The sequence below is a fragment of the Mastomys coucha genome, unplaced genomic scaffold, assembly GCF_008632895.1.
Source record: "Mastomys coucha isolate ucsf_1 unplaced genomic scaffold, UCSF_Mcou_1 pScaffold7, whole genome shotgun sequence".
NCBI classification, from domain to species: Eukaryota; Metazoa; Chordata; class Mammalia; order Rodentia; family Muridae; genus Mastomys; species Mastomys coucha.
The window spans coordinates 90140572-90152862 of NW_022196913.1; the positions used below are offsets into that span (position 1 = coordinate 90140572).

Here is a 12291-nt window from a genome sequence, read left to right on the forward strand (position 1 = left end):
ATTCTCAACTTGGGCAATACTAAGTGCAAAGTCCAGAAGACATAAGCACTGAACAACTACAGTCAAACAGATTTACTATCATCATAGTCTGTATCCAAAGAAGTGGAAGAGAACAAGGAGTAAGAAAGTTATATTACCAGTCACAAGGTTTCAAAGAGTCTAAACATAACATCTAGGCTAGAGACCAATATGGCTACTATATAGATCTAACAACTGTAGCAGGAACAGAGCTAATAATACATAAACAAACAGGACAGCCTTCCAAAAAACTAGCTTTATTTACAACAGCAGGTACAGAAATCAGTTTGTCAGCCCAGTTTAAAGCACTTGCTAATATTTCATTTGTAGCACAGATTAAAATTCATCACTTTACAAAAATAAAACAAAACAAACAAACAAACAAAAAAAAAAACCCGAGCCCATATCCCAACAAAAAACATTAAGAAACCCCAAGTTACATATAGGACTATGCTAAAATACCCAAGCATAGTGAAAATTTTCATTTTTATTTAAATTTGACAAAAAAAAAATCTTATGGTGACCACATTCTGATGATTGTTAAGAAAAGAAAATAAATGGGCTTAGGTAACTGAAATTCAAATGTATCACCTAAGGCTATGAAGAAATAAAGAGTGTTATGTTATACTTTCACACATACAAGAAAAGTGATGAATGTCACTGGATTTTTTGTGTTTGTGTGCATCTGTGTGTGTGTGTGCGCGCGCGCGCATGCGCGCGCGGGAGACTGCACACATACAAAGACCAAAGGTCAATGACAGGTGTCTTAGCCTGAAGCTCATTAATTCAGCTTCTTGGGCTACTCAATGACATGCAGAGATCCTCCCCTCTCTGCCCTGCGCCCTTACTGAGATCTGCAGTTAGAGGTATGCACCACACATACAAGCTTTTATGTGAGTGCTGGGGATCTAAACTTGGGTTCTCAATGCTTGGGACAGATGCTTACCAGACTGAGCCACCTTCTCAGCCCCTTGTTAGCTCTTAAAGGTAAACGAAGCAATTGAAACTTGTACATAGACTTTAGATATGGAATTATGCTGTTTTATATTCAATATATCTTAATCTCTGACACACACTTCAGTTTCTTAATGCAGAAAATAGGGCTGATAGAAATCTTAAACTGAGCAAAACAGGATATAATGCCCAGGATTAAAAATTATTAGTATTACTAAATGCTAAATAAAGTGTTTTCTTGACTTAAAGCTGTTCAAACCTGAAACGGGCTTCTTAAAGTACACATTCACTAGCTCATTACCTTAAACTCATAAGGTCACCTTCCCGTGATCAAATTCTAAAATTAACAAAACACTACACAGCATAATTGTACTAAATATCATTTCTTTATATTCTAAATAACTTTATTTAAAAAATAACAACCACCCAACAAAACCAGGTAGCGGCATTGTATGTTCTGAGATGTCATCAGCCACACTGATTCAATAAAACTCTACAACTCTTTTGTAAGAGAAAACAACTGTATCAACAACCACTGTCTTAGTTCTAAAATAGTGAATATTAAATTATTTCCAGATATGCTGAATAGAGAAATTGATCTCTCTGGTAATGCTATTAATAGACTACACACAAATCCCAACATTAATCCTATGAAAGGTGTTTAAGTTTACAGTAATCCAGATGAAAACTGGCCTGTTTAAAACAGGAAAAAAAATCCATTTTATACAGAAGTTCTAAAATGACACACAAGCAGTTGCGTATCTGAAACAAATGCAGGCATGTGATTTTTCCAGAGATACTAAACGCAAACTGATTTCCAGATGAATGGTGGGATGATGGAATCAGGCTCTGCAAACACATACTTTACATTTATAATATGTTCAAGTTGCTTCTCTAAGAGGCTGGTAAATAAAATAGTGACAGTTATTAAGTTAAAAGTCTACTTTACATTTATAATATGTTCAAGTTGCTTCTTAAGAGGCTAATAAATAAAATAGTGACCATTATTAAGTTAAAAGTAACTGGTTTTTAAAAAAGCAACCAGTTAAAAGTTATATAAAAAAGCACCAGAGACTAGTGGCTCATCGTGTAAGCCTGACAGCCTGAGGTGGCTCTTCAGAGTCCACAAAGGTGGAAAGGCAAAACTGATCTCTAACTGACACACACATTCTGTGGCATGTGTGCCTCATGACAATAATAATTTTTTTAAAGTCTCATTTCAAAACGTTTGTGAGAAAACTAAGAAAACTATCCACTTCACCTCATGATAAATATATTTACAAATAAACAACCAAGGAGACAGAAGATTTGCCATCACTACTCAATGACCTACGTTTTCAATGTAATCCTTATCAAAATTCTAAAAAGGTGTGGCACTCAGGAGGCAGAGGCAGACCAATTTCTTTGAGGTCAAGGTCAGCCTAGACAAAAAAGAGTTCTAGGACAGCTAAGGCAACACAGAGAAACCTTGTCTCAAAAAGCAATCAAAATAAAACAAAACCAAAAAGGAATCACAAAACTAAGTAACCTAAGGTGTGTTCTTGTATTGCTGGACTAGCATAACTCCATTTTAAGATTAGAGGCCATCTTCTTACAGGTCAAAAATAAACTCATTCCTGTTTTCAAACTTGGATTTGACCAGGTCTTGACCCATTTTCTGGAATTAGACATGTTTCACACCCTATACCCTGACCTCCACCTCCACCTTGGTACTGTGCAAACAATTCCAAGTGGTCAGCTAAGTTCCTATGTAACCAAAATTCCTTGGAAATCCCACAGCCACTGAAAACTCCTTAGTCTTGCAGTTTTGGAGGGGCTATTTGAGTCCCGCTGTCTATGTTCAATGCCAATTTTTTCAAACCCCACTTTAGGGAGATAACTTCGCCTGACAGAAAATAAAGGTTGCATAATTTCACCAAATAATTCAAGTAATGAATGATCTTTACTTGTGTTCTGTGGGATTAGCAGTATGAGGATAGACATCTGAAACAGGTCAACAGAGAAGAAAGTCTGGAACTCAAACCCTAGCCTTATATATGGTCAAGTGATCAACAATGATACCAGGATCTCTCAATGGAAAAGGGTATCTTCTTTAAAGATAGCAAATCTGGACCCTTACTTTACTTACAAACAAAAGTTAACACTAAATCGTATAAATAGCTTAATTTAATATTTAAAAACCATAAAATTCCTAGAAGAAAATAGTATCATACTGAATTTGCCAATAGTTTCTTCAATGTAACTAGTTAACAAAAGTGAAATAAGACAAACTTATATCAAACTTTACAAAGCACAGAGCAAAGGGGGAAAACAACACAGGGAAGAGGCACTCCACAGAACAAAGGATATGTGCAATGATTATCTCTCTAATAACTATAGAGTTGCAAATTGATTTCAAACATTTAATTTTAAAATGGGAAAAGGTTAAGCCATCAAGTAGAATAAGCCTCCATATCCACAGGACCCACAACTAGGAATTCAACCTATCTCAGATCAAAAGTATGTGGGAAAGAGTTTGTGCCTGTATTGCACATGTATAGACTTTTCCTGTTCATTATTCTTTCAGCCATGATCTGTAAACAACTACTCCCATATTAGGCAACTGAGTAAAGCAATGACTTCAAGTATAAAAGGATGCTCATAATTGGCATGTAAATATTATACTGCTTGACATAAAAGGAGTTGAACATCCAAGAAATTTTATATTTAAGGGGGTATCCTAGAACCAATCCCTAATAGAAAGCAAAGAATTGTTAGAGAAAGTGGTTCAACATCATTGTTCAAGAGGTGCAATGCAGGCCACTGAGAGAAAACACATCATTCCCCAGGGCTGGACTGCGAATTTTACAATACCAACTTTCCAGGCAGGATGTGCCCACTGGTGCAATAGAGGCGTGAGGGTGTGGGAAAGACAACAAACTTTATGACAGACGAAAACTAACGGCTAGTTCTAGAAACCCAGTCAAAAGCCCAGGGCTCTGGAGGCTATAGAGCTAGTGGGTATACCTGCTGGTAAATGAACATACTGTCAAACTGCCTCCTAAATACTTATGCCTATACCTACAGATCAGTTTTGTTCTCAGCCTTGGCTATAAAAACCTCTTTCTGCAGTGGGCAGTGATGCTGAGGCTCATAATTGGTAAGGAACTAAGAAAAGGTAACTTGCTCAGCCATAAATGGGACATGTGTGTTCGCACACATGCGCGCATGCACGCACACACACACACACACACACACACACACACACACACAGGCTGACAAAGCATCACATAGGGGAAGTAAGAACACTCTTCAAGCTGGAAGGGAAGTAGGAGCGCTGTGAAGATGCTGTCTTCCTGACATAATGCCACTGCACTTGTGACCTCACTGCAGTTATGGGGACCTGAAAGGGTCAAGGACACAACAGTCAACTTTGCAGCAGGCAGTACTAACTGGACTCAAATGAAATAATGTGACAGCCTTCAGGTGAGGATGGGAGGGTGATATGCTAGGAATTGTTGGAAGGAGTGGGAAGTGGGAGTAGATATAGTTAAGGCATATCATATACATGGATAAAATTGTCAACAGATAAATAAAAGATATTCTTGCTTGGAGACATGGCACAGGTTTTGCAAAAGCCACATCCAACACACCCACAGATACACATAGAACATCTTTTAAATAAAAAGTCAAGAGAAAGAAATCTTGTCACATGCTCAAAAACAGATGAAACTTGAAAAGTGTCTCAAAGTCTGCATGATTCAACTTATCAGTCACCTTCAAGGCAGTAAAACAGAAGGCAATACAGAACAGTGACTGTCAGAGGTAAGACAGAAATGTCAATAGATAGTGTCGTTTATGAAAAAACTTCCTAAAGATCTACTGGCGTGCATAAAAGTTTTGTCATGTGTTTTAAGCAATAATGTTTTAATTTAAAGAAATTACACATAAATTGTGTCCTAATAGTTCAAGAAGGTGAAAAATTATTTTTAACTTGGTTTTGTTTTGTTTTGGGGTTTTTTTTTTGAGACAGGGTTTCTTTCTATAATAAAGCCCTAGCTCTCACTTCATAGACCAGGCTGGCCTCAAACTCACAAAGATCTACCTGCCTCTGCCTCCTAAGTGTATAATCTCCTAGGTGGTATAATCTTTAAACTACAAGGATAATCTTCCTAAAACAGATAGCAATACTTACCTCTTCTTAAACACTTTAAAACAGAAGATGATGAATGCCAAACAGGACAAAGTAATAAACTCTTTTACACAAATTCTCATTGCACAGACATGTCATTTTTTCCAGAAACTCAAAAAACATGATTTAAGTAACCCAGTAAGAGATGAAAGTTACACTAGGAAATGAGATAACATTCTTTGTATACACTGCAAAGACATACTTGACAGCAGTCCATAGCCTTACCTTCATCAAAGTCAGCATCATCCTCTGTGTGCTGGGGAAATGGGAAACAGTTGGTAATCTCTAGGCGATCTTCTACAACCAGACCCAGGAGCACTCCCTGAACAACCTCAGTTCCTTGTCCTTCTTCTTGATAATGTTTGATTATCTTTAATACAACCTAAAAGAAAATACAAAAGAGAACTTAAAAACCATACTATTTTATGTTTTACTTATTTCTAAGGGAAAAATAAAAACCAGTATTGAGTTTGCACAACCACATACTTGTCTTGCAAATCATTTCCTTTAGCTTTATTTAAATAAAGCTTAGATGAGGTTCTTGAATACTTAACCCTACTAATGAGATCACTAGACCTTTGTTAAAGTAAGCAGATATAAGGAAACATGTGAAACTAATGTAGATTTTTAAAAGCTACAACAAATTCCTTAAAAACCAGTATCTACATATGCAAAAGGTATGTGTTAATGCCCAGAACCAGTGTATTTTCACCAAAAAGCCAGGTCAAAATAACCGTATTTCCTTTCATGAACAAATAAGGCTGAAGAAAGCTATTAAAGTATTTAAACAAGCAGTTGGCAGGTGAAGCATCGAAGACTACCTCATACTCTCTCCAGCGCTCCTGAACAGCCCCAATGTGTTTCCTTATAGAGGCTGTTTACCCATTAAACATACCCAAATGAGATAGGAAATGCATAGAGATCTGATTGTCTGCTAAATAAATACAGCAGACAGAACTGAGTAAGTAAGGGTTAATTATAGGAGAGAAAGCTTACAACTCTGTGATGAAGACTTATTGGGGTCAATAAATTTGTGTGTTTGGAAAAGTACTCACAAAGAGCATCTGTCAAGTCGAGTATTGGTCTTCCATGAAAAGATAAACCAGGGAATCGCTAGTGTTCATTTCAACAAGTTAATATTTCAAATTTAAAAAATATATTATCTACAGCAATCAGAACTAGCCAAAATAAAAAGACTATCATCAAAGTAATAAATGTGTATGATCTTGCCATTTCAATCTCATGAAAGAACGCATTCAAAAACAAACCACAACCTTGTCAACCCTGAGCAGTTTTATTCATCATTTGAAAATGTCTGGTCTTCCTGCTTCCTTACTGCTGTGGTCTGAGTATGGATGGCCCCCAGACTCCTGTGTTCAGTGCTGTGCCTCAATCGGTGATAGTGATTTCTGGAGACACTGGAGGCTGGACTTAATTTGGAAGATATACATTCCTGGAAAGGCGGCTTTGAAATTTATACCTGGTTCCTAGTCCTTAGTCCTTACAGGGTTTCTCCACCTTCATGAGGTGAACATGCCACCACAATAGTGCTCTACTCAAACACTTGAGGCCATACAACCACAATCTGAGCCTCTGAAGCCAAGAACTTTCTCCTGTAAGTTGTTTTTCTCTGGTGTTTGTCAGAGCAATGCAAAGTAATACACCTGCACACAATGTACGATTTGTGTTGCTGTAGCAAGCTGCCTGATAAACAACTTAGAGGGATAGCTTATTTCAGCTCATAATTGGCGCACATATTTTGTAATTCTACAAAACCAAGAATGTGTCATATACATGTGTTTAAAACTTTTATAGATGTGTGGGATCTGGAAGTATCAACGTTCTGCTTATTGCATTCCCTCTTAAAGGCTCATACAAATGAAGGGCTGTTTTACTCAGCATTAGACCTTCAACACTAACACAGACACTGGCACATGAAATGTACTTGAAATGTACTCCAAATGTAGTTTGTTCAAGAAATGGATAATAAACATCAGAAATTCCTAGTGCACCAGCCCTCTGCTCAATGCCTTACATGCAATGAATAATTTAATCCTTACAGCTACCTTTTTATAAAGCCAATTATACTATTTTCCTATCTTCTCTAAGAAACAGGTAAGCTGTCATAAAATGATTATATTTAGGTAAACCTTGACACTTTAAGGTTTTTCACAGTAACTGACAGAGTGTAGGTGTGCTAAACATGTTTGTAACAAAGGCTAAACAGTTGCGCTGCACTATCAGCATTTCTAGGTGTCCCTGTGACTATGGCTACACACTGAGGGGCTGACGAAGGAAAGGACAGACAAGCTTACAAGGTCAGGCAGTAGAAATTTGTGAAGAAATAGTGATGATGATCAAACTGTACTCTGGTCCCTGAACAGCAAGTGTTCAGCTGTTCTAGGAATGCGAAGCAGCTTTTACTCTTTAGGCAGAGTTGCAAGCTGGAAATGTCCACCCACAATAATCCTATTTTCAGCCATGTTCAAGCTCACTTTCCTTAAATCATCCATGTTTCTTTCCATAAAACAGTGTTGATATACTTAATTAATCCTATTTATGGATGTCAAGGCTCCCTGCTTTTTCTTTCAAAGCTGATGCATGGAAGTCTCCAAATCAAAAAAAAAAAAAAAAGCCCATACTCCCATAATATGTTTTGTTTTTAATGTGTCACAAATGACCCCCCCCACACACACACAGGAGCCCTATATCACTTGTAGCTTAACAAACAATGTAACAAACTTTTTCAGAATAAACGCCCCCATACTAAGTACTAAGAGCCATCTAAGGAGCCCTACAATACACTTGTGTCCAATTCTAATCTCTGATGTCAGAATTAACTGATCTGAGCTAAATGTGTATACTTTTGGGAGAGTGTCTGTAACACCCTACTTTACTCTAATATTTTAATTATAATTTAACTTGTATGTAGGTGTATGCGCCTATGTGTAGGTATCTGCCCATGAGTGTGAAAGCCAGAAGTCACTGGATCCCCAACAGCTGGAGTTACCTGTGCTTGTGAGCCACCCAATGTGGGTGCTGGGAACGAAACCTGGGTCCTCTGCAAAAGCAGTTAAGTGCTCTTACAACTACACCATATCTCCAGTCCTATTCTAACTTTGAATGAATGTGATCCAGCTTTCCTCTGTGTTTTGATTTAACTCTTCAAAAGATTGTAAGCCATGAGCTTTCTTCCTTCTAAGACTTTTCATTGTTTCTGAAAAGTGCACAGTGAGAAATACTGATCAAATGTGAATATTTTACTTATAAAAGCAAAAATAGCAGCCCTACTAAAGAAGCCGGGTCTACTTGGAATATCATTACAGAGAGGGACAAGAAGAGCGCAGACAGTAAGAAGCACACAAGTTTTCTCTAGTCAGTAAGTCTCCGGCTATGAGCTGACCAAGACAAGCACCAGCACTAGAAGCCTTTAAATGAGTACAACGGACATTCTGCTATAAACTCCGCCTGGGAGAGGTAAACACTATGCACAAGTCTCCTAAGACTTTGAAATGTCATCATGCTCGGGGTCTGAATGTTTAACCCACTCAATTTGCCCTGCCCACCAAGTGTTCAACTGCTGTTCTCAGAATCATGAGTTGTCTCTAGAACCATCTTGAAGATTTCTGAGGTTGGCATGGAATAAAGCAAGGAATCCTACCAGCAAGACACTGTCCATGTCTACTCAGACAACCCCGTAAAGGGAACACTTTTGTCTGGATCACTAGTGCACACTGTGAAAGAGCAAAAACAGGCAGGCTATTACCTAATCTTCAAGGAACATAAGGAGAGTGGTTAACAAGCTGTCTGGCTTTAAAAAGGAAACAAAACACAACTTCACTTTGATTCAAAGTCTATAAACTACAAATGATTTTATTTAAGATAGCAGTATCCTCAAAAGTATGAGGTGCCCTCGAAGTTCAGGGACCTATGAGGAACTGGAAAGATTTTAAGAGCCAGAAGCCATAGGACTCCAAGAAAAGTGTCTTCTAAAAACAACAGGATTGATACACATTTGAACTCAAAGTCTCACTGAGCACGATAAGCACACTTGAGTGTGGGCCCTGTTTCCAGGAGTAGTGAAAACCAACTCAACAGTAGTGTTAGCTGGGTGGTGGTGCACGCCTTTAATCCCAGCACTTGGGAGGTGGAGGCAGGAGGATTTCTGAGTTTGAGGCCAGCCTGGTCTACAGAGTGAGTTCCAGGACAGCCAAGGCTACACAGAGAAACCCTGTCTCAAAAAAAAAACAAAAAACAAAACAAAACAAAACAAAGAAAAAGAAAAAGATGTAACAGTAGTGTTAGTTTTTCTGTCTCGTTTTGCTTTGGGCTTTTTCTATCTTCCCGATCTTTTGCTTATTTATTTTGATTTCCACTTTTATGTTTTGTATTTTGTTTCTTGTTTTTGTTTTCTTCTAAAGAGAGCAAGAAAGAGTTGGGTGGGTACGGAGGTGACAAAGATCTGGGGACCAGGGGAGAGAAACATGATCAAAATAAATTGTACAAAAAATTTATTTTCAATATAATGTCAAAAACAAGCCAGGCAGTGGCAGTGCACACCTTTAATCCCAGCATTAGGAGGCAGAGACATGCAGATCTTTGTAAATTTGAGGTCAGGCTGGTCTACATAGTGAGTTCTAAGACATCCAGAACTATATAGAGAAACGCTGTAAAAAATTAAAAATAAAAAATAAAATAAAAACAAAATGTTTAAAACATATAGGGAGAAATATATATACCAATGAGAAATAGCTAAGTTAAGTTATTATACTAGCAATCAGTAATGCTTAAATTTTATGTATTAACAAGGATGAGTAAAACTTCCCATGATTCCCTAAGACCTCCCTGTAAATTATATTGGAAGCTTTCCCAGGTAATGTGTAATACTAGGAATTTCAGGTCATCTACATAAAGTCAGTCATTAACCTAGGCTACATAAGACCTTATCTGAAAAGGAGGGGAAGGATGAGGCTTTTTTTATGTCCTAAGAGGTAAGACTTGAAATCTTACCAAACAAAATGCAGATGATGCTTTTGGACAAATAACTTTTCTACCAAATCCAGGTCTTTGAAGAACACCACTTAGAGAAGGCTTGCTTGCATCTTCTGCGTAGACTTACGAGGTGTGTCACTCCCTCAGTAATTCATTTGCTCATATTTATTGACTTAATTCTAGAGCCAAGACACCTCTCTCATACTTCTCTCATAAAATGAAGCCAAATGAATAAAGTCTATGCTTTCATGAAGTTCCAATTTTTAGAATAGCAAGTCTCAAACACAGGTTCCCTTTGTTCTCACCTGAAACGTGAGATGTTCCACATCAAAAGCAAGTCCCCAGTTCTCTCCCCACCATCTTAGTATGTGACACCTTAAGACAATTCTACCTGAAGTTAGTATCAGATCCCAATGAGTAAGAGCTCCAATCCATCCCACACCACCAGGCCTCAGGTACTTCTGACCATCGACTATAAATCAGGGATTCCCACAATATTCCTCTCAGGTTTAACCACCTATTTTAAAAGGCTTACAGAATCCAGGGAAACACATTACTTAATATTTGCTGGTTTCATTAAAAACAAAAACAAAAACAAAAACAAAGAAATGACCGGGGCAAGGGGCGGAAGCAGGAGTAGTGCCTGTGAGCCTACTTCTCTCCCAGGGCTCTATTGAGAGTCTACACTCAGCAAGGCTCGCACCTTTCTTTGGTCAAGGAGGGATTGGGGGTGGCGGGTTGTTTGGTCTTATTTTTACTGATCTTTAGTAGACTACACTCATCTCCAGCTGACCCAACTCCTTCCCCAAAGTCTGGAGCCAAGTTCCATCACTCCAATCTCTTTATGGAGACCAGCCTCATCCGACATCACCTCATTAACACAAACTCCTATGTGATCAGAGGGCTGAGTATGAACAAGAGCCATTCCTGTCACTCAAAGCCCTAAGAGTTGTAGGAGCTGTGGGACAGAAACTGGGAACAAGAAAATAAACTCATGCAGGTCCCAAAGCGCTCAATACTCTTCTAAACCTCTAAGCTCTTAAAATTGTGGGCCCCCAAAACTCCAGTACTGATAATTTCATGTCAGAAAATGAAACTGAGAAATTCTGAAATTTCTCTTTAAAAACAGTAATGAATATACTATGCATATGCATAAGGTGTATTCTTATGAAAAATAACTTTTCCAAAACAAAATATTTACTCATGGGTCAAAAAAAAAATCACTTTTAGACTTTTGGAAAAAAGTTAATTTTTAAAAATATTTTATTCAGAACAGGAAAATCACTGTTTCATATTTCATAAATCTTTTTAATGTCTTATTTTGTAGAAAGCAGTTGGATTATGCTTGCCTTTGTATTCAATCTTTTTTATATCGCTTATCACTGAGCATCTGGAACCTCACTGAACACTCATGAAGGAATACTTAACAAGTTGGCAAAGGAAGTTTATGTATTATGGAAAGTTTGACCCTGGAGACTTTTAAAACAAGACAATAAGGAAAACCGATCGTGATTAGTTTGTGAAAAATAATTATAAAGAAAAGGGGTGGTACAAGGAGGGACAAGAAGGTGGGCTTCACTAGAGGATGCAGCAAAGACCATATGCAAAAAGAGCTGAAGAAGCAATCACCTAGGGAAGACCTGTATACACAGCAACTGCACTCTTGGGACACTGCTTAAATTGCCAACATCTGCATTTCGTAAAATATGTAAGTTGGATTTTTTATTTTTTAGAATGTACAAGTATCAAGTATTTGCCTGCATCTATGCCTATACACAACACGTGTGCTTAAAGCCTGAGGAGGTAAAGAAGATGTTGGATTCCCTGGAAATGGAGCCACACATGCTTGTGAACTGCTATCTGGGTGCTAGATAAAAAAATCTGGGCCTTCTGCAAGAGTATTCCTAACTACCGAGTCATCTAGCCATCCCCAGTAAATTTTGTTTAAAAGACATCAAAAATCGCATAGAGATGATAAGAGTTTAATGGCTATAATCCCAGATAATCAGGAACCTGAAACACAAGGATAACAAATTAGAGGCCAATCTAAGTAACTTAGTGAGAGTGCATCAAATTAAGCAAAAGGCTAGAAACACAGTTCAGTGGTAGAAGGCTTCCCCAAGTTCAATTTCTAGCACAAATACAGAAAGGGAGAG

General features: G+C 37.8%; 1 protein-coding gene across 1 annotated transcript in view; it reads right to left on the minus strand.

The window, feature by feature from the left end:
• Eif3h (eukaryotic translation initiation factor 3 subunit H) overlaps positions 1 to 12291 on the minus strand; it is an 80448-nt gene that overhangs the window by 53275 nt on the left and 14882 nt on the right. Inside the window, exon 2 of the mRNA XM_031359603.1 lies at positions 5369 to 5525. Within this exon, the coding sequence (XP_031215463.1) occupies positions 5369 to 5525 (157 nt within the window). The remainder of the gene's footprint in view (positions 1 to 5368; positions 5526 to 12291) is intronic.